The sequence below is a fragment of the Phycodurus eques genome, chromosome 4 (genome assembly GCF_024500275.1).
Source record: "Phycodurus eques isolate BA_2022a chromosome 4, UOR_Pequ_1.1, whole genome shotgun sequence".
In the NCBI taxonomy this organism is placed as follows: Eukaryota; Metazoa; Chordata; class Actinopteri; order Syngnathiformes; family Syngnathidae; genus Phycodurus; species Phycodurus eques.
In genome coordinates, this window is record NC_084528.1 from 7016236 (window position 1) to 7039121 (window position 22886).

At 41.4% G+C, this 22886-nt stretch overlaps 1 protein-coding gene across 1 annotated transcript in view; it reads right to left on the reverse strand.

The window, feature by feature from the left end:
• The window catches only part of mms22l (MMS22-like, DNA repair protein), a 47467-nt gene extending 29787 nt beyond the window's left edge, over positions 1 to 17680 (reverse strand). Inside the window, exons 1-12 of the mRNA XM_061675519.1 lie at positions 17597 to 17680; positions 17142 to 17329; positions 16917 to 17042; positions 16453 to 16505; positions 15589 to 15676; positions 15318 to 15495; positions 14952 to 15045; positions 10472 to 10602; positions 9914 to 10027; positions 9636 to 9812; positions 1955 to 2017; positions 1732 to 1851 (exon numbers count right to left, since the gene is read on the reverse strand). Of these exons, the coding sequence (XP_061531503.1) occupies positions 1732 to 1851; positions 1955 to 2017; positions 9636 to 9812; positions 9914 to 10027; positions 10472 to 10602; positions 14952 to 15045; positions 15318 to 15495; positions 15589 to 15676; positions 16453 to 16505; positions 16917 to 17042; positions 17142 to 17311 (1314 nt within the window). The 5' untranslated portion in view covers positions 17312 to 17329; positions 17597 to 17680. The remainder of the gene's footprint in view (positions 1 to 1731; positions 1852 to 1954; positions 2018 to 9635; positions 9813 to 9913; positions 10028 to 10471; positions 10603 to 14951; positions 15046 to 15317; positions 15496 to 15588; positions 15677 to 16452; positions 16506 to 16916; positions 17043 to 17141; positions 17330 to 17596) is intronic.
• Between the last annotated feature and the right edge of the window lie 5206 nt (positions 17681 to 22886).

Genomic DNA, 22886 nt, shown 5'->3' on the forward strand with positions numbered 1-22886 from the left:
CATAAATATTCAGACCCTTTGCTCTGTATTTAGTAGAAGACCCCTTTTGACCCCTTTTGAGCTAATACAGCCATGAGTCTTTTTGGGGATGATGCAAGTTTTTCACACCTGGATTTGGGGATCCCCTGCCATTCCTCCTTGCAGATCCTCTCCAGTTCTGTCAGGTTGGATGGTGAATTTTGGTGGACAGCCATTTTCAGGTCTCTCCAGAGATGTTCAATTGGGTTTAAGTCAGGGCTCTGGCTGGGACATTCAAGAACAGTTACAGAGTTGTTCTGAAGCCACTCCTTTGTTATTTTAGCTGTGTGCTTAGGGTCATTGTCTTGTTGGAAGGTGAACCTTCGGCCCAGTCTGAGCACTCTGGAGAAGGTTTTCGTCCAGGTTATCCCTGCACTTGACCGCATTCATCTTTTCTTCGATTGCAACCAGTCGTCCTGTCCCTGCAGCTGAAAAACACCCCAGCAGCATGATGCTGCCACCACCATGCTTCACTGTTGGGACTGTATTGGACAGGTGATGAGCAGCGCCTGGTTTTCTCCACACATACTGCTTAGAATTAAGGCCAAAATGTTCTATCTTGGTCTCATCAGACCAGAGAATCTTATTTCTCACCATCTTGGAGTACTCCAGTTGTTTTTTAAGCAAACTCCATGCGGGCTTTCATGTGTTTTGCACTGAGGAGAGGCTTCCGTCGGGCCACTCTGCCATAAAGCCCCGACTGGTGGAAGCCTGCAGTCATGGTTGACTTTCTAGAACTTTCGCCCATCTCCTACCTGCATGTCTGGAGCTCAGCTACAGTGATCTTTGGGTTCTACTTTACATCTCTCACCAAGGCTCTTCTCCCCCGATTGCTCAGTTTGGCCAGACGGCCAGCTTCAGGAAGGGTTCTGGTAATCCCAAACGTCTTCCATTTAAGGATTATGGAGGTCACTTTGCTCCTGGGAACCTCAAGCGCACCAGATCTGTGCCTTGCCATAATTCTGTGAATTGAATGTTCATTTCTCTCCTACAAGCTCCAAAGGCGTTTCAGACAATTTGACAGTACATCCAACCTGCCTCACAACCGCAGACCACGTGTAACCACTTTCGTTTTTACTGGTGTCGTGTGAAGTTATTTTTCGTGCCAAAATGCTGCGTTCCGGTGCGTACCCTTCCAAATAAAAAGTCTACATGCTTAAAACAGGAAGTCAAGTTAAAACTTGCACATATTAACCATTAAACATGACATAACAGTCACAAATAATGATTTTAACAGTGCTATATTTAACTTTTAGCTGAAACAATAATTAATTAATATTATGTCAATTGGTTTAGTTCCATACACATTGCCTTTTCGTTCATAGGCTTGATATTGATACTGGATATAAAGAACCCCGACTCAAATGTCCATTTTAGTTTATGCTGTGGGCTGCTAAGAAAATGGATGTTCATAATTTGGACATTCTTTATTTAAACCATGCAAGCTTTTTTGACCCAGCCCCCTAAAAGAATCTGAATCGAGAATCATTTGGAATCGGAATCGGGACCGGAATCTCTCAAATTCAAATGATGCCCAACCTACAACCGATGTATCTAAGGATTCCTGGCAAATTTTGTCTCGATAACAGAGTCTGCTCCCAATACAGTCATATCTCTCGCCTTTAGGAACGGCTATCTAGTTGCATCGGTTTATTGTTCCCAACCCTACTATGGATGTAAAGTATTTCACTGAACAAAATATTTTCAACTGACCAGGTTTTTGCTGTAGTAGTCCCAGAGGGTGGAGACGGCAGTGGTACTGGGGATCCAGAGGAGACACAGAGAAAGACAGCAGTGCACATGCATCCTGACTTGCTCCTCTCCAAGGTCTCGCTGTGTTTGTACAAACACATACATAAAGAGTGGTGCAGTTATTAACATAGACCAAATAAAAATACTTTTTTCCCCAACAGATTTGACAGAAGAAGACGCTGACCTGTGGCTTACAAGTGAATTTAAGCAACTCTTCCACGAATGTCCAGTTGTCATCTAGGGATTTCTACAAGCATGGATTAAAAAGTACAAAACACAAAAAAATTGTATTGAAAAACAATTACTATTTAGATACTATTAGGCCTGTCACGATAATTTTTCGATGGAGATCTTGTTTTTAACTACTTATGTTGTTTTTAATCAAGCATTTTTTTAAATAAACATAAAAATAATCCCAACTACTGTGCTGAATAGACGACTCCATCTTGATTAATGACATGACGTTCACGACGATGTGCGCATGTCACACAGCTGTACCGATTAAATGTAGTGGACATGTATACACCCAATCGGAAGATAGATCACATCACATGTAAACAGTTGACCAGAGATCTTCTACTGTGTGGTTGGTCCACTGAAGACGAGCCCTACACCTGTCAATCAAATATACGTTGGCGTGCGCTGTAGTCAATTATTGGCTGAAAAACGTCCCACTGACGTTATGCTGGATAAACAGTTAACGTTCCCGTATTTATGTTAATTGGGGACTAACACACACAACAACTCGGAGAGGCACTGACATTTTAAACGACTTCGCTGCGGTGGAGCAAGCTGTTTAGCTCCTTTACTCACTCGCTCGTTAGCTCGCTCGCGGCCGGGCTAGCAAACACAATAAACAGTTAACTTTCCCTTAAGTGTCTATGTTGTGTGAATCTACATGCTGCATATGGAGCAAGACTGTGGAGTATTGGACGTAGCCAACACCGGCAAGTGTGTACCACTCCACCGGCCCCTCAAGGTTGTGTGTTGAGCCCCCTCCTCTTACCCTCTTACTGCGCACCGACATACAGCTCCAACCTCTTCATCAAGTTTGCAGATGACACAACTGTGGTAGGTCTCATCAGCAACAGGGACGAGACAGACTACAGGTGTTAGGTGACCCGCCTGGCCTGGTGGCTCAGGGACAACAATCTCTCCCTGAGCGTGGAAAAAAACAAGGGGATTGTTGTGGACTTCAGGAGAGCGCACTCTCAGCATGCTCCCCTGAAAATCAACAGTGCTTCGGTGGAGAGGGTGTGCAGTTCCCAGGAGTGCACATCACCGACTACCTCTCCTGGACCACCAACATCTCATCACTGAAAAGCTCACCAGTCTCTCTATTTCCTGCGCAAGCTGAGAAGGGCCAGAGCCCCAACCCCCATCGTGTGCTTGTTCTACAGAGGGACCATAGAGAGCATCTTGACCAACTGCATCACCGTGTGGTACGGTACCTGCACTGCATCCTGCCGCAAGACTCTCCATCGCATAGAGAGGGCAGCAAGATCATCGGAACCTCTCTTCCCTCCCTGCAGAACATCTACAGCACCCGCCTCACCCGCAAAGCCCTCCGCACAGCGGGGGATGCCACCCATCCGTCACACAGCCTCTTCAGTCTGTTGCCATCAGGCAGGAGACTGCGGAGTCTGCGGGCCAGGACGAGCCAACTCATTCATCAGGCTGTCAGGAGTCTGAACTCTCTGCCCGCTCTTCCCCCTTTATCTCTTCTGTCCTCTACCTACCTGAAAGTGGCTGGTGCGACCAGCCACTTTTGCAGCATTGGGATTTTGTAACCTAATTTATAAATGTCTTATTTGCCTTGGTTCTCTGACCTTGACTATGTTGCACACGTCACCTGACCTTTGATATTTGCACATTCAATTAATACTTTTTATACTGTACATACTATAGTTTATTTATTTGTTATATTGTTACTATTTGTACTGTCTTTTGTAGCACCATGGGTCCTTGAGTACCGTAATTTCAAATCCTCTCGGTGTTACGCATATTGAAGAATTGACAATAAAAGTACTTAATTGTAATGAGTCCAATAGCATCTAATGATTCAACCGTCCAACTCTGTCAGTTCACTTTGTGATCCGCAACGCCGGCTCACCACAACAATGACCATTTATTGAGTCCAGAAAAACTATCATTGACCATTTTATTTTCGAACAATCAGTCGATATACTAATTATCGTGACAGGCCTACATACTATTATTAATATAAAACATGCAAACACCAAAGGCATGGAAAAGGTGACCAAAAAAAAAAAACACTGTAGGGGAATCTGGGGGGGATCCCCCGAGCTCCCGCAGAGGATGTTTTTGATTTTAACATAAATTAAGCAATCTGGAAGACTCTGAAGAGAACAATACGGCAAAATAAAAATAAAAATATTCACACGGAAAAAAACATTTATTTACACCACTCAAGTACATATTGATGTACAAATTTAGGATTAAAATTCTATTTGCCTCATTTCTTTGCTTTTTTTTTGTTTTGGCCTCCAACTTAAGCCAGGCCCATCTCCACCTGCTTCCAGCTGTGCCACATGAATAGCAACCACCTCTTTAAGCACTCTCATTCTGGAGAAGAATTTACCAAAATCATTGTCTCTTTCACTTTATTTTTCACTATTAACAACTTCAAAGGCTAATCCCAAATGCATCCTCCAGGAAAATATTAAGTACAATATTTTTTGGTTTTTATTGTCCATTTCTGAATTTGAAGTGAGTTCATTCTGTGTTGTGACCTTATCCCAAAAATCGCTGCGTCGCTTAATACATTTAACTTTAACATCCGTAAACTAATTTGATAAATGTAGGCGCGTTTCCTAATTAATGCAACATGTACTAGCGAATCAATTTGTTTTGTTTTGTTTTGTGTGCGTTTTGTGTGCTTTACACACAAGGTTTTGTGTGCTTTACTGTTCCACTGGTACCACAACCAGGGCCACGACCTCCAGCACTTCAACAAATACCACACTGGCTGATCTGATGAGCAAAAATGTTGCTTCAACGTAAGAGTAACAATAGAGAATGGGGTGGGTAGAGTAGCCAAATATTGTACTCAAATAAGAATACTGTTACTTGACAATAATATGACTCAAACAAAAGGAAAAAGTAGTCCTCCAAAAAATTACTTGAGTAAGAGTAAAAAGTAAACTGAAATAATTACTCAAGTACTGAGTAAACGGTGAGTAACATTTAATTTGTTTTTAACCACAGCATTAACATCAATTAAAAGAATAATAATAATAATTACAAAGTAAAATGCAAATTCTGATTTTGCTGTGTGTGTATGCGCAGTCAAAACTACAACAAAATGTCTGCAATTTACTGCACGGTGTGTTCTCAAGTTATAAGTGAGCTGAAATATCCACGTTTGGGTAGGCAGTGCCAGACAAATACTATAAAACATGAAAGCTTTTGTTTTTGGTCATCTAAATGTAAACACGGCGAGTTGCGCGCCATTGCCATCAAGGTAACGACGACCTTCCCAACATGGCCACCACGTAGGCGCTGAAGGAGTATGAAACAGTCTATGACGACAGCAACGGCGACCCCCCCCCCCCCACCCCTCAGAAAAACGCATCGGATCTGTATGATTCACGGAGATGGCCTATTTTGAGTTTTAATCGGCGAATTTCACTGATTTGCATGTATGAACAACCCCAATTCCAATGAAGTTGGGACGTTGTGTTAAACATAAATAAAAACAGAATACAATGATTTGCAAATCATGTTTGACCTATATTTAATTGAATACACTACAAAGACAAGATATTTAATCTTCTAGCTGATAAACTTTATTGTTTTTAGCAAATAATCATTGACTTAGAATTTTATGGCTGCAACACGTTCCAAAAAAGCTGAGAAAGGGTCATGTTTACCACTGTGTTACATCACCTTTTCTTTTAACAACGTTCAACAAACGTTTGGGAACTGAGGACACTAATTGTTGAAGCTTTGTAGGTGGAATTATTTCCCATTCTTGCTTGGTGTACAGCTTCAGCTGTTCAACAGTTTGGGGTCGCCGTTGTCGTATTTTACGCTTCATACAGCGCCACACATTTTCAATGGGAGACAGGTCTGGATTGCAGGCAGGCCAGTCTAGTACCCGCACTCTTTTACTACGAAGCCACGCTGTTGTAACACGTGCAGAATGTGGTTTGGCATTGTCTTGTTGAAATAAGCAGGGGCATCCATGAAAAAGACGTTGCTTGGATGGAAGCATATGTTTCTCCAAAACCTCTATGTACCTTTCAGCATTAATGTTGCCTTCACAGATGTGTAAGTTACCCATGCCATTGGCACTAACACAGCTCCATACCATCACAGATGCTGGCTTTTGAACTTTGCGTCTATAATCAGTCTGGCATGCATTCCAATCGCTGACTAATTACAAGCGACGATCCCCCCAAGCTGAGAACAATAGCACACTAGCCAACAACTTGAATACCTTCTACTGCAGATTTGAAAAGGTGTTGGATTTATCTCACCAAACATTATAATGAATAAACACAAAAGGAATGAAGACGTTGGTCATTTTACTCATGAGGAGGGCGCATGGGAGATTGTTCAGGTTACAGCCTCTCAACACGCTCTAAACAATCTCTCCCGTCGCTCCTGCATTTATTTGAAAATAGGGAGGTTTCTAAGTTTACAAGACATAACGTACTAAGCTACAAGACACAACACACTAAGGGTAGGGTTTCAAGGTGAAAACATGGCACCTGCCACGTCCCGGCCACGTCCTTCTCTCAGATGATTCCTGCTGAGTCATCTTCTTGAAGGCGAGACATCTTTCTTTCTAAACATTGTCCATAATACTAATGCAAGCTAAGCAAATAAATGATAACTTCTACAATATATGTAACAAAAGGACAGTTTCACACCACACACCCACCCGGCCGCACCCGCGACCACAACCACACTTCTGACTTCTGCGTTAACCATCCATGAACAGGATGTGAGACGCATCTTCAAACAACAGAAGATTAACAAAGCGGCAGGCCCGGACCATGTGTCCCCATCCTGCCTCAAAATCTGCGCGGACCAGCTCGCTCCAGTCTTCACTCAGATCTTCAACAGATCTTTGGAAATGTGCAAAGTTCCATCCTGTTTCAAACGCTCCACCATCATTCCAGTCCCCAATAAACCTGCAATCGCTGGTCTGAATGACTACAGGCCTGTCGCTTTGACATCTGTGGTCATGAAGTCCTTTGAACGTCTCGTGCTGGACCACCTCAAGAGTGTCACAGGTCCCCTGCTGGACCCCCTGCAGTTTGCCTACCGAGCGAACAGGTCTGCAGATGATGCAGTCAACATGGGACTGCACTTCATCCTAGAACACCTCGACAGTGCAGGGACCTACGCGAGGATCCTGTTCGTGGACTTCAGCTCAGCGTTCAACACCATCATCCCTGAACTCCTTTCAACCAAGCTTCTCCAGCTCAGCGTCTCACCTGCCATCATTTACAGCTTTCTGACGGGCAGGACACAGCAGGTCAGGCTGGGGGAGGCCACCTCATCCACACGCAGCATCAGCACAGGGGCGCCCCAAGGTTGTGTCCTCTCTCCGCTGCTCTTCTCTCTCTACACGAACGACTGCACCTCAGCGAACCAGACTGTCAAACTCCTGAAGTTTGCAGATGACACCACTGTCATCGGCCTCATCAAGGCCGGTGACGAGTCTGCATATTGACAGGAAGCGGAGCGGCTGGAGCTGTGGTGCGGCCGACACAACCTGGAGCTGAACAAGCTCAAGACTGTAGAGATGATCTTGGACTTCAGGAGGCATCCTTCGCCACAGCTGCCCCTCACGTTGTCCAGCTGCCTTGTGTCAACCGTCGAGACCTTCAAGTTCCTGGGAATTACAATCTCTCAGGACCTGAAGTGGGCGACCAACATCAACTCCGTCCTCAAAAAGGCCCAGCAGAGGATGTACTTCCTGCGGCTTCTGAGAAAGCACAGCCTGCCACCGGAGCTGCTGAGACAGTTCTACACAGCGGTCATCGAATCAGTCCTGTGTTCTTCCATCACAGTCTGGTTTGGTGCTGCTACAAAAAAGGACAAACTCCGACTGCAACGGACAATCAAAACTGCTGAAAGGATTGTCGGTACCTCCCTACCCACCATTGAGGACTTGCACGCTGCCAGAACTAAGACAAGGGCGTGCAAAATCCTCTCGGACCCTCCGCACCCCGGTCACCAGCTCCTTCCCTCAGGTAGGCGCTACCGATCAATGCAAACTAGAACTAGTCGACATTCCAACAGCTTCTTCCCTCTTGCGATCAACTTCGTAAACACCTAACCTATAATTCCATTACAATAAGATGGCAATTTTTTGACTTGAGTTCGTTGTCACATTTCTGTGGGGCCAATTATGTATTACTCGTGCACTCACTGTAGTTGTCTCGGCATGCTGCACTATTTGCATATACTGGCCACTCATGCCAGAGTAGCATCTGCTCCATTTGCACACTGATTGAGGAGTATCTGTAACATTTGCACAACCAACATTGTCCCAGATTATCGCACTACTCGTCACTTTAAACCGCATACACTCCTTGAAGTCTCAGCGCCCTTTGCACAATGGTCATTGCACCGGACTATTGCAATATTAGTCATTCGAACTGCTCTAAGTGCTAGAGGACTCTGCATCTTTTTGCACAACAGTTTTTTGTCAATTTCTTTATGTCTCCAAAGTGTTCTGTAAATTGACTGTCTGTTGTACTAGAGCGGCTCCAACTACCGGAGACAAATTCCTTGTGTGTTTTGGACATATTTGGCAAATAAAGATGATTCTGATTCTGATAACAGTCCGGATGGTTCTTTTCCTCTTTGGCCCGGAGGATATTGACGTCCACCATTTCCAAAAACAATTTGAAATGTGGACTTGTCGGACCACAGAACATTTTTCATCAGTACATCTTAGATGAGATCGGGCCCAGAGAAGCCGGCGGCGTTTCTGGGTGTTGTTGATAAATGGCTTTTGCTTTGCATAGTAGAGTTTCAAGTTGCACTTACAGATGTAGCGCCGAACTGTATTTACTGACATTGGTTTTCTGAAGTGTTCCTGAGCCCATGCGGTGATATCTTTTACACATTGATGTCGGTTTTTGATGCAGTGCCGCCTGAGGGATCGATGGTCAAGGGCATTCAATGTTTGTTTTCGGACTTGCCGCTTACATGCAGTGATTTCTCCAGATTCTCTGAACCTTTTGATGATATTATGGACCGTAGATGATGAAATCCCTTAATTCCTTGCAATTGCACGTGGAAGAACATTGTCCTTAAACTGTTCGACTATTTTCTCACGCGCTTGTTCACAAAGAGGTGAACCTCGCCCCATCTTTGCTTGTGAAAGACTGAGCAATTCAGGGAAGCTTCTTTTATGCCCAATCATGGCACTCACCTGTGCCCAATTAGTCTGTTCACCTATGGGATGTTCCAAACAGGTGTTTGATGAGCATTCCTCAACTTTCCCAGTCTTTTTTGCCACCTGTCCCAGCTTTTTTGGAACGTGTTGCAGCCATAAAATTCTAAGTTAATGATTATTTGCTAAAAACAATGAAGTTTATTAATTTCAACATTAAATATCTTGTCTATGTAGTTAATTCAATTAAATATAGGTTGAACATGATTTAGAGATCACTGTATTCTGTTTTTATTTATTTTTAACACAACGTCTCAACTTCATTAGAATTGGGGTTGTAATACCTTTATGATCGTGTCAATAAAAACTGAGCATTAGAATCTTTGTTGTACTGAATCATATTCAATTGTGTAGGTATACATAACAAAATGCCAGTGAATTATGTTATGTACATGTTATATCATTGTGATGTCTTGCCACTTACCTCATACGAGATTGTTCCATTTTGATTGTATTGGCCTAAGATTGCTAAATGAGTGAGCAGCCACCACGTGAAGCCTAGAGGGTCCTTGCAGTGTGTAGGGAGGCCACTGAACCGTTCAGCTGCAGGTTTTCCTGATATCAGAGGCCTCAACAATGAGTTCATATAGCTCCAAAAAGACTAGGGGGAAAGGAGAAACAAGCCAATGAATACATATACACATTATTTGTGCAAATAAATAAATAAATATATAAAAATAAACACATTTGCATGTAAATCACCTGTGAGTGTAGCCTTTTATTCCGAAATTGCAAAAGGTGAATGACTAGGATCCACAGCTCTTTGGTGCAGGAGCAGAGGTAATGATGAATGCTAAGAACCTCTGTCGGCCTCACCTAAAAAAAAATAGTAAGCTTAAGAAGCCACTGGTGTGGTGGGCCCAGAACAAGGACAGGTTTCCTGTTTGACCAAGTTGTGTAAACTTGTAAACTTTGGTGTGTGAGCTGCCCATTGGCAGTGAATACAGATGTTTGCAAAGCATGCCCTCCTTCTGTGATTTTTTTTTTTAATTATAGTACTGGAGTGAGAATAAGTGGAACGCAAGATGAATGGATGAATGAGTACTGGAGTGAAAAAATCATTAGCAACTCGTCAAGGTTGTTTCGGCTTTCATCATTATGGAATTAATTTTAATCACAATACTTGGTAGAGCATCTCTTCTCTATAACAAAAATATAACTTAAATCCCCTTTAGCTATATCTTAACAATTGATACAAACCAGAAATACCACTGGTACAACTCAAAACAAAGATGTAACGCATTACTGCTTAACACCCACCTTGCTGTACTTGCCCATGGCCAGGCCAGTAAGGTCACACAGGAGGCTGCACAGGTGCTCCTCAAACAGAATGGTATCAGTCAAGTTCTCTCCAGTCAGGTTCACAAACTGGTGTGCATAAACCACCTGGCCTGGGCAGAAGAATAGCTAAAATGGTTAGGACTCACCGTTGCGAAAGGTCAGAGAACTGTAGCCTGTACTGCTAGCTGCACAACACATCACACCGTCCTCAATGCAAATCACCTACTGGAAGATAGAAACTACGATATACTGTCCACAAAACAGTTGCTGGTGTGTCTTTTAAATCCATCCATCCATTTTCTGAGTCGCTTCTCCTCACTAGGGTCGCGGGCGTGCTGGAGCCTATCCCTGTGATCCCTATCTTCGGGCAGGAGGCAGGGTACACCCTGAACTGGTTGCCAGCCAATCACAGGTCTTTTAAATAGTGTCACATTTTCCTTGCAATAAGGTTTTCTCCTATATGTTTTAATGTGTAACAATGAAATCATTGATGCAACATCTCATATTTCAACATATTTTACCAAGCCAGAGTACCGTATTTTCATGACCATAGGCGCACTTACAAGTCTTGAATTTTTTTCCAACGGGACGGGGCGCCTTATAATGTGACGCGCCTTATGTGTGCACAGAGTTCCAAAATCTGTAAATGTTGTTGTGTGACTTCGATGAGCGCTCCGTTTGACTGACTGGGAGTATTTCCTGGCGACACGCTGCTTATATAGAGGAAAGGCGGGCGTGACTGAGTACAGATTACGGACGTAAAGGGGGAAGTGGAGAAAGCAGGAAAACGAGCTTCGCCAAGTCAAGAAGACGACGCTGAGTTTCCGCGGAAACAAGGCGAGGTGGCCCGAGTTGGAAGACCAACTCGAGCAATGGATTAAAGAACAAAGAACAGCCGGGAAAAGCGTCTCTGCAGTCACCATTCGACTGAGGGCAATAACGCTTGCAGAAGAAATGAAAATCTAACATTTTCAAGGAGGTCCGTCTTGGTGCTTTCGTTTTATGAAACGGCGCCATCTATCCATCTGGGCAAGGTCTACCATGGCACAGCAACTTCCGGCGGATTACAAGGAAAAGCTGGCCATCTTCTGCTCCTACTGCAGTAAAAAGATTGCCGACAAACACATCCAGCCCAACCACATCACCAACATGGACGAGGTGTCGCTCACTTTCGACATTCCGGTGAACCACACTGTAGAGAAGAAGGGGACCACCATGGTAGCAATACGCACAACGGGGCACGAGAAGTTGGCTTTTGCTGTTGTGCTTGGTTGCCATGGTAATGGACAGAAACTGCTACCTAAAGAAAAGTTTCCAGCCGAAGTCATCGTTAAGGCCAATCAAAAACGCTGGATGGACGAGTAGAAAATGAGAGAGTGGCTGAGTGAGGTGTACGTAAAGAGACCGGATGTTTTTTTTCCACGCGTCGCCGTCCCTGTTGATCTGTGACTCATGCGCGCCCATCTCACAGCCACTGTGAAAAACCAAGTGCAACTAAGACTGGGAGACAACTCGGGCGAGTTACGCCACCATATGTGAATGGATTGTGGATGCTTGGGCTAAGGTATCTGCTTTGACTGTCGTCCGAGCTTTCGCAAAAGCCGGCATCATTGCTGAAGAGCCCCCTGGCAACAAGACTGACTGACAATGACGAGAGGGAAACTGGCGTGTTTGATGGAGAACTTGCCCATCTGTTCATTTCGGATACAGAAGATGAGGACTTTGATGGATTTGTGGATGAGGATTGATCAAAAAGTAACGTGAGTACATTGTTAAATACTTCAAAAGAGTACAACCGAACTCAGTTTTGCTCCCGCTGCCGTTTTAAAAACATTGTTTTGGCGTCCACGCATGCTACCGTATGTTTTAAGCTAGCATACCATTTACCATTAATACGGTGCGCCCTATGGTCGTGAAAATACGGTACGCTACTTCTTCCCCCCCACACTTTATTGGTTGCTCCTATTTTTTATGTATTTGTGAATATTGCTCCTTCTGTAACACTAATTTCCCTCACAGCATAAATAAAGTATCAGTCTATCTACCTGCAGCGGCTAAAATAAGTATTTAACACATCATCATTTTTCTCACCAAATATATTTCCAAAGGTGCTATTGAACTGCAAATTTCACCAGATGGGAACAACCAAAGTAATCCATACATACAAAACAAGTAGAACAAATAAGATCAGAAATTAAGTGAAAATGCAAAATGGCACAGGGAAAAAGTATTGAATACATGAAGAAAGGGAGGTGCAAAAAGCCATTGACAGCCAAGACAATACCTAAATTTTATCCATAATCAAACAGCAATCCAACCCCTTGTCAGTGCAAATGAATATCAGCTGGTTCAGTCCTAATTGATGTTCTAGTGAGCACGGTTGGGGCCATAATACGTAAGTGGAAAGCCCATCATACCACCATAAATTTGCCTGTATCAGGTGCCCCTCGCAAGATTTCTGACAAAGGAGTGCAAAGAATAATCCAAAAGAGTTGTCCAAGAGCCAAGGACCACCTGTGGGGAGTTTCAAAAAGACAGTGAAGTTCGGAGGTGGGAACATAATGGTGTGGGGCTGATGTTCAGCAAATGGTACTGGTAAACTTCAAATTATCGAAGGAAGGATGAATGGGCATATGTACAGAGACATTCTTGACAAAAATCTGCAGCCCTCTCGGAAGATGATGAAAATGAAACGAGGGTGGATATTTCAGCAAGATAATTATCCAAAACATGCTGCCAAGGAAACTCTCAATTGGTTTCAAAGAAAAAAAAAATAAAGCTGCTAGAATGGGCCAGACAATCACCTAACTTGAATCCAATCGAAAATCAATGGAAAGAACTGAAACTCAAGGTCCATAAAAGAAGCCCACAGAACCTTCAAGATTTGAAGACTGCTTGTGTGGAGGACTGGGCCAAAATCACACTAGAGCAATGCATGCAACTAGTTTCTCCATAAAGAAGGCGTCTTGAAGCTGTCATTGCAAACAAAGGCTTTCGTACAAAGTATTAAATAAATACCAGTTGGCATGTTCAATACTTTTTCCCTGTGTCGTTTATTTATTCTACAACCCCAATTCCAATGAATTCTACAACCCCAATTCCAATGAAGTTTCGTGTCTAGTTTTACTACGAAGCCATGCTGTTGTAACACGTGCAGAATGTGGTTTGGCATTGTCTTGCTGAACTAAGCAGGGGCGTCCATGAAAAAGACGTTGCTTGGATGGCAGCATATGTTTCTCCAAAACCTGTATGTACCTTTCAACATTAATGGTGCCTTCACAGATGTGTAAATTACCCATGCCATTGGCAATAACCCAGCCCCATACCATCACAGATGTTGGCTTTTTAACTTTGTGTCCATAACAGTCCGGATGGTTCTTTTCCTCTTTGGCCCGGAGGACACGACGTCCACAATTTCCCAAAACAATTTTAAATGTGGACTCATCGGACCGCAGAACACTTTTCCACATTGCATCGGTCCATCTTAGATGAGCTCGGGCCCAGAGAAGCCGGTGGCGTTTCTGAGTGTTGTTGATAAATGGCTTTTGCTTTGCATAGTAGTGTTTCAAGTTGCACTTACGGAAGTAGCGCCGAACTGTGTTTACTGACATTGGTTTTTTGAAGTGTTCCTGAGTGTGGTGATATCCTTTACACATTGATGTCGGTTTTTGATGCAGTCCCGCCTGAGGGATCGAAGGTCACGGGCATTCAATGTTGGTTTTCGGCCTTGCTGCTTACATGCAGTGATTTCTCCAGATTCTCTGAACCTTTTGATGATATTATGGACCGTAGATGATGAAATCCCTAAATTCCTTGCAATTGCACGATGAGGATCACTGTCCTTTAACTGTTCGACTATTTTGTGGCGCACTTATTCACAAAGAGGTGAACCTCGCCCCATCTTTGCTTGTGAAAGACTGAGCAATTCAGGGAAGCTCCTTTTATCCGCAATCATGGCACCCACCTTTCCCCAATTAGCCTGTTCACCTGTGGGATGTTCCAAACAGGTGTTTGATGAGCATTCCTCAACTTTCTCAGTCTTTTTTTCCCCACTTGTCCCAGCTTTTTTGGAACGTGTTAAAGCCATAAAATTCCAAGTTAATGATTATTTGCTAAAAACAATAAAGGTTATCAGTTTGAACATTAAATATCTTGTCTTTGTAGTGTATTCAATTAAATATAGGTTGAACATGATTTGCAAATCATTGTATTCTGTTTTTATTTATGTTTAGCACAACGCCCCAACTTCATTGGAATTGGGGTTTTACTTTGTATGTATGGTTTACTTGGGTTGTTCCCAACATCTGGTGAAATTTCCATGTCAATAGCACCTTTGGAAGTATATTTAATTAGAAAAATGGTGACGCGTTAAATACTTATTTGAGCCACTGTATCTATCTATCTACCTACCTACCTACCAACCTTCCTATATACTCTATTTCAGAGTACCCCAACATACCTTGCATCTTATGGCCAAATAGGTGGAGGATCTCTAAGACTGACCAGTGGATGTCAAGGTGAAGGTGCAACAAATGCCAAACGGGAGGAAAGATCTGTGGAGACAACACAAAATATATCTCACCACCAGTTAAATAGAGCACCGGACAATCTTTGAACTTCTAGCCCTTACAGTATGTGTTGGTTGTGTGCCTATGTGCATGTGTAAATGAAGTATACTCACATAAGTCATGAATACTGTATTTCATATTTGTCTTTCAGTTGTAAAGTCTGCAGCAAGTACAAACTTATAGTATGCATTTCTTTACAGCTGTGCCCTGTAACGAAGGTAACCCTACATTACATAAATCCTAACTATTAGGGGTACCTTTCCAGGGTTCTGTATCGTGACAGCATTCTGAATGTCGGTAGGCAGGTCTTTAAGACGCCCAATGAGGAAAATGATGCCAAACAACTCCTCTATTAGAACAGATGGAACTTGACCCTCCAACTCCTCATAAGGGTGGGATGGATTTTCATCAAGGCGACAGGAAACCTTCAGGTATCTGAACAAATACATTTAAGTTAAATACATGACAGAGACATTACACAGAAACCCTGCTAAGTGCTATGGCTAGGATTAGTGGTGGAAAGATTACCTGTGTAGGAAGACTTTAACATATTGAAGAAATGAAACACACTGCTGTCTGATCTCAGAGGCCTCAGAGTGAAGGTTGCCTCTTTGACCTAAAACACACAAGGGATGTTTCAGCATAGTGTGCACAGTTTTTATGTAACCAATATACAGTATATTCCACAGGGTTGAACTTTTAACAGGCAATTTCTGTCCAGTATCCAATTAATTTTACCTTGGTCAGCCTGAAAACAAAATGCTATATACTGTTATTTAAAGTCATTTGTTCCAATGACTTTAACTGGATTATGGATCACCAATTACATTCAGTGCATGTTTGACAGTTAACAGACTGTACAACAAAGGTACAGCATGGAGACTAAATTTGAGATACAGATAGATACAGATATGTTAACACTATGTGTTCCCTGAGTGCCTTCTAGTAACAATAATTAGACTGAATTGCACAATACATTTTCAATCAATAAATCCCCCAATCAATCAAATTGTATCTATACACGACTTCTCATTTTAAAAAATGCAACCTAAAGTGCTTCACAGAGACAAAAAAAGACAAATAGCACAAAACTTACACAAACCCACCCCTCCCATCCCCAAATATAAATGCAAACACACCCATATGAACACACACACTTCACATTTTCTTCAAATTTTCATGCTAGGATAACCCACATTTTAACCAGTGATTCAATTCAAATGAATCAATGATCCCACATTGGAGTGAGCCAGTTTAAAAATAGCGAGCATTTTTCTTCCGATATGTAAATACTGCGATATTTATGGCTGTTATGAGCAAATAAATTTTGCCATATTTTCTGAGAGCCAAAACATTAGCTGCACTGCAGGATAAATATAGAATCATGCTTACCAAAGTCATGTGAGATGGATTGTGCCATCGTCTCAAGCCTGTATATCTTTTGCCTGAAATATAACCAAAAGCAGTGAAAAGTATACAAGTGAAACCTGATCGAGGGTTTTATGTTGATTACAAATTATACCTACATTAATTGTTTTATTATTTTACCAACTTGAGTCATAAAATAATTACTTAAATCAAATGTTTCTTCAGATATGATGCTTGTGTGGGCTTTCTCTGGGTACCCTGATTTCCTTTTACATAATTACAAAACCACGGGTTCATTTAAAAGTGAATTGTCCATAGGTGGAAATGTGAGTGCAAATGGTTGTTGGTCTAGATGTGCATTGTGACTGACTGGCGACCAACCTAGCTCACTTGTGAGCCGAATAAGGACAAGTAGTACAGGAAACAGATGAATGCATGGATGCTTCTTTGAAAATGCAAAATGAACTGAGCTTTGTAAGTTGGTTTACCTGAGTAAGCCAAAGAGCAGCCTTGTTGATTCAACCAATGCGGTCTCTGTAACCCAGGTTAAACCAAAGAGCTCCACTGTGTCGCTATCATAGTCTGCGGGGGCTGGATCTAGACACAGCAGCAGCCTGCGTAGTGGGTCCATATCATTTAATCATGATGTAATATTCGATTTTGAACAATAAGTCAGCAAAAAGCTTTTTAATGATATAACAATTCATTTTCACCTTTTCACTGAACCTCTAGCAGTGTATCCCTCATTTGAGAGTGCTCCAGTTGGATCCTCCTTAGCGTCAGAGCAGCAGAACCATGGTGGTCTGGCTGGGGAAAGCTCGCACAGACCATCTGGAGGGGAGACTGGAGGGGTGAGGGATTGGTTGAAGTCGTCGTCTGCCATGCTGCTCGTCACTGTCTCCTTTAATAATAATAGAAAGCAATGCGGTATACACTAAATGTCACACAAATGTTGCAGTAAATTCAGGTTTATATTAATGTAATAGGTTTACAGTGAAACCGCAGATTAAATAAAACGTGTCCACGCTTTGGAGAAAAATAAATGTTTGGTTATGGTTAGGGTACGGTACTTTACGTGAACCCGATCAGCGTTTGTTATGATAAAACACGTATATATCTATCAAAAGCAACCAGCGGACAATCAAACTGCACTAAAACATGAACAAACCTTTCCTTGTTGTCTCGGTTTGTTAAGTAATATTTGCTACCTTTGTTTCAAAGTACGGAGCTTTCCCAAACGTTAGCCTTCCACTGTTTGTCTTCCGGGACGGTCCCGCGCGTTCGCACTGCGCATGCGGAAAGCCAACGTTCAGCTCTTTGATTGGTCCAAAGTTTAACACGGGGTGTGGCTTTATCCTGACTCGAACGTAAACAAACAAGGTCCCGCACAAAACAAGCATGAGGAAAATAATTATTTTATTTATTTTATTTCCCGATTTGTGTTAAATAAACACTTAGTAGGAAATTAGATAAAGGCTCGTTTTGCGTTTTTAAATGTCCAATTTTCAAACAAGAAACGGGAGATGACTCGTTTCCCATTTTTTGTTTACATATATTTAAAAAAACGAAATTAGTAGGTCGTTTCCCTTTTTTTTTGTTTTCCCACCTCAGAAGGAAAAACGAATGTCCGAAAAGTACAGGGACTATTAGACTAGGAGAGAGCAAACCTTTTGTGCTCAAGGACTATATTGAAGTTCTTTAAATGGACAGATGGGTCAGGTCATTTGCAGATGAGGTAAAAAGAAATAGTTAATGTCGATCAAAAATGTTTTTTTTTCTAATAACAAAACAATAATTTGTTGTAGAATAATATTGTTTTATTTCATTCACAATAAATCAATTAACCAATTATCTATCCATCCATCCATTTTCCGTAGTGCTTATCCTCACGAGGGTCGCGGGCGTGCTGGAGCCTATCCCAGCTGACTTTGGGCGAGAGGCGGGGTACACCCTGAACTGGTCGCCAGCCAATCGCAGGGCAGGTATGCTGTAAACAAACAACCATTTGCACTCACATTCACACCTACAGGCAATTTAGAGTCATCAACCTGCATGCATGTTTTGGGGATGTGAGTGGAAACAGTACCTGCAGAAAACCCACGCAGGCACAATGAGAACATGCAAACTCCACACAGGCGAAGCCGGATTTGAACACGGGTCCTCAGAACTGTGAGGCAGATGTGCTAACCTGTTGTCCTCCATGCCGCCCACCAATTATTTAATTAGATAAATTAATACAACAACTAAAATGTCATATTTTTACCAAAAATGCTCATTCCAATTTGATTATTTAGACTAAAATTTAAAAATAATTAACCAATTATTTGTTAAAACAGACAAAACATTGTTAAATGTGTATGTATTTAATTATATTATTATTCAACCAATCAACCAATTATTCAATGAGAGAAATCAATACAAAATAAATAAAATGAAAAAAATACATTTAATGAACCCATTTTAAGAAACTACCTCAGTACTATACTATGCCCATCTCTGAATGTTAATGTTAATCAGTTTATTTGAAAGGGGACAATAATTGGACTGGTCCCAGTCTGAGGAGCAGCACGTCCATCATCATTTTATAATTTCATAAAACATAAATTTGGGGCTTTTAAATTTAAAGCATTAAGTCATGATTAATCACAAAAAATATCGCATTACTGTAAGCATGTATAAACTCAGATGAATCACACAATTTATTTTGACCACACACGCTCCTCTACGTCAACCGCGGATTGATATCTGAAATGCGGTGCAGGCTGCTATACGGTCAGTGATCTGGTCAGTGCTTACGCCAGTGCAGATGAGTGAGGAGACGCAGACTGGTGTGCTCTGCTCCAATTTTTGCGACAAAAGTCTCCCAGATGGGACTTTCGAAAAAAAAAAGAAGGTAATTTGCATATAGTGCAGCGCTGACCTCTCTTTTCATCGAAGCGCAACAAGTTTAAAATACCACCTCAAAGGAAAATGTGGTACTATTTGTTGTAAATTTGGCACTTGTGATTAATTGTGATTAATCTAAATTAAAATTTACTATTAATCGGATTTAAAAAAAAATATTGATTGACAGCCCAACGCAAAATATGAGTTTGGATAAATGACATCAAATTCTACATCAAACATATCTCAAAGCAAAATGTGGTACTATTTGTGGTATATTTGGCACCTGTGATTAATCGGGATTAATACAAATTCCAAAGTATGATTGATCTGATTTAAAAAATTTATCGCTTGACAGCAATTAATAAAATATGAGTTCAGCTACAGTAAATGATTTCTACTGTACATCAAACACTTGCAATCCTGTGGAATTATTCCTCTTACACCATTACAGTTAACAAGTGTTTAACTGAAAGAGTGACTTTTCTCACCGGACACATCGTTGTGTTTACACAATTTCAGCAGTATATTCATTCATCAGCCGTATCATAATATCTGGATAGCCTAGAAGAGGGACACAATTGAATAACTGTTTTAATATAGCATGCAGCTAAGTAAATAAAATTACTGAATGAAGCACAAAATACGACAACGGAAACGCCGGACTGTTGACCAAATGAAGTTGTACATCAAGCAAGAATGGGAAAGAATTCTACCTCGACCTTCAACAAGTTTCCTCACTTTCCAAATGCTTATTGAGTTTTGTTAAAAGTAAAGATGATGTAACACAGTGGTAAACATGCCCTCTCCCAGCTTTTTTTGGAACGTTTTGCAGGCATCAAATTCAAAATGAGTGAATATTTGAAAAAAAAAAAAAACGATAAAGTTTATCCTTTTGAACATTACTCTGGTCTTTCTTGTGTATTCAATTGACTATAGGTTGAGAATTAAAACTAAAACTATTTACAGAGAGGGAGCTACAACTTGAGGGGTTCTCTGGACTTTAAACTCCAAGTAGTAAGAACAACCAGGAAAGGTCTACATGTGGGTCAAATTGTGGAATGGGTTGGGAATAAAGGCTAAGCAACGCCCAGATATTTATCAGTTCAAAATAGCAGCGTACTATTAACCAATCTGGTATCTCTTATCAAAGGTGATTGTTCAGATCTTTTCAATATGACGCAACTACAAGCACAATGGAAAAACTTTTTGGAAGTTAATACATTGCATGAATTAGTATTTGACAGTGTAAACAAACAAAACTCTCAGGCAAAATTGTGATTTGATGAAATAATGATCACAATCTGTTGTGCAGGTGTACCGAATGTCACTTGCGGCGGTTGTGTATGTGTATAGTTTGGAGAGGGTTGTGAGCTACACTACACTTGTTTTGGGTAATACAAGTATTTCGGACTCTCTTTTTATATTTTGTATCACTAAAATTAGAACGTTGCTTGATAGGAGGGTCTGTATTGTCTTTTCGTGTACGTACAGTATACCTTTTATGTGGTCAATGTAAAAATTTAAAGTTCTTCAAGTGCAGAAAAAGACAAGTGACCATACATTATCTTTCCATGAAGGACTTATGGATTTGAATGCGACATTTTATCTCCTGTCACAGCCCTCTGAGATCATGGTTTGAGGTTTCAATTACCACTGGTGTACTTGCTTGTATATGTGAGAGTCACTTTTAGTCAGATTTGGCAGTGACCAGTAGCAGACACAGTGTGGAGTCGGAAAATGACATTGTTGAATGCACAGGAAAGGTCAGGTAGACAGTAGGGTAGTTTTTCTGTTTGATTGCTAAATAAATCGGTTCAACTGAACCTTTTGTTGCTTGCTCTTTTCACATACAATTCAGTGTTGTTGACGTAAAAAGTAAAGTACTGCACCGCATTCAGGCTGAGAGTTAAGCAGGATCATATCGGGTGAAATTGTATTTAAAAGAAAGGGGGAAATTAATCATGTGTGGTGACATGATTGTTTTAGGTTTCTGTTATCGCAAACAATATTGATGCAATACCATCAGGGTTTTTTTTCATTTGGAGTAAATAGCTAAACACTGTTTAACAGTGCAAACTATAAACTGTACAGGAATGAGAATGGGAAGTGCATCATTCTTAAAAGGAAACACCCCAATATATCTTACATATCCCAGAAGGCAATGACACAGAAAGTAAAAAAAAATAAAAAATAAAAGACCACGTGATACTGTATACTCACAATGTTGAAAACGGTGAGATTATGTGAGAGAATTTGACCCAGCCACAGATACAACTAAAGAAAGTCTACTCAGTGTTGCCACTGCAAGCTTTGTCACTATATTTAGCAACCCCTGCAGCAACTGTTTTGTTGTTGTTTGTTTTTTCAAAAAGCTGCTAGCAAAACATGTTGCAACTTTTTTGTTATTCGAGACGCCCTACCAACCTCTTCACATAAAATGAAATAAAGTATATATTGTACTGGTTCTGCCAATTTTGTTATGAGATTGTTGTCACATCTCTGTCGGGCCAATTGTACATTATTCGTGCACTCACTGTACAGTAGTAGTCTCGCCACTCTGCACTATTTGAATATCTGTCGTTGACCAATACTGGCCACTTGTGCTTGAGACGTATCTGCACGATTTGCACAATTGACATTGTTCCAGATTATCGCACTACTAGTCACTTTAAACTGCTTACATTTTTCTGCGCTATTTGCACAATGGTCACTGCATCAGATTATCGCTCTATTAGTAATTCCAAACTGCTCTAAATTGCTAGAGGATTCTGCATCATTTGAACAAGTAAAAATAATAATAATAATAATAATTGTATTGGCATTACCACCGTTCATTGCTCATTGACTCTGTACTGTGTTCTTATGTTTTTATGTCTCAAAAGTATTTTCTGTCAAATGGCTGTGTTAGAGGTTAGGATAAGAGACCAAGGAAAAATCGCGGCCTGGGTATAACCTGCCGGCCGTACAAACCTCTATTAACTGGTTCTTTTATTCTGGTCGAGCTAAAACTTCAATGATTAGGCCGGATGGAAGATACAAAGTCAAAAAATACAAAGTCAAACAATAAGTTTGGAGTAGGTTCAGCGCTGGGCTCTCTTGTACATGGCTCAGAACAGTGTCCGTGGTGAAGAGACTGCAGAAATTCATGTCCGCTTGTTTTGTGGCCAAAACCGCTTCCCATTATGACGCCATGCAGTCTTGGATCAATCCTAGCTTCGCCTGTATATGAGAGCCATTAGAAAATTCAGTCCGTTGCTCCCATCGCGCCCCGAGACCGCGGCACCCAGACACAGTGTACTCCACTTTCTATAACTTTACTAATGAACGGGTTGGCTATTGGTAGGGATACGTCAGTACATCCTCCATATTGATTGTGTCAGTTTTACTTGTATCGAGTGGCACACACACTAACAACGCTCTGATTTACAGAAGGTTCCGGGGTACGGAGAGTGCGCCTAGAGTGAACTTCCCAAGGCACCCTATGTTGATATGTCATGCCTATATGTCTATTTCAGTTTGCAAATGGTAAATGGATTAATTATTATTATTAATCTACACCATACAGTGCCAAA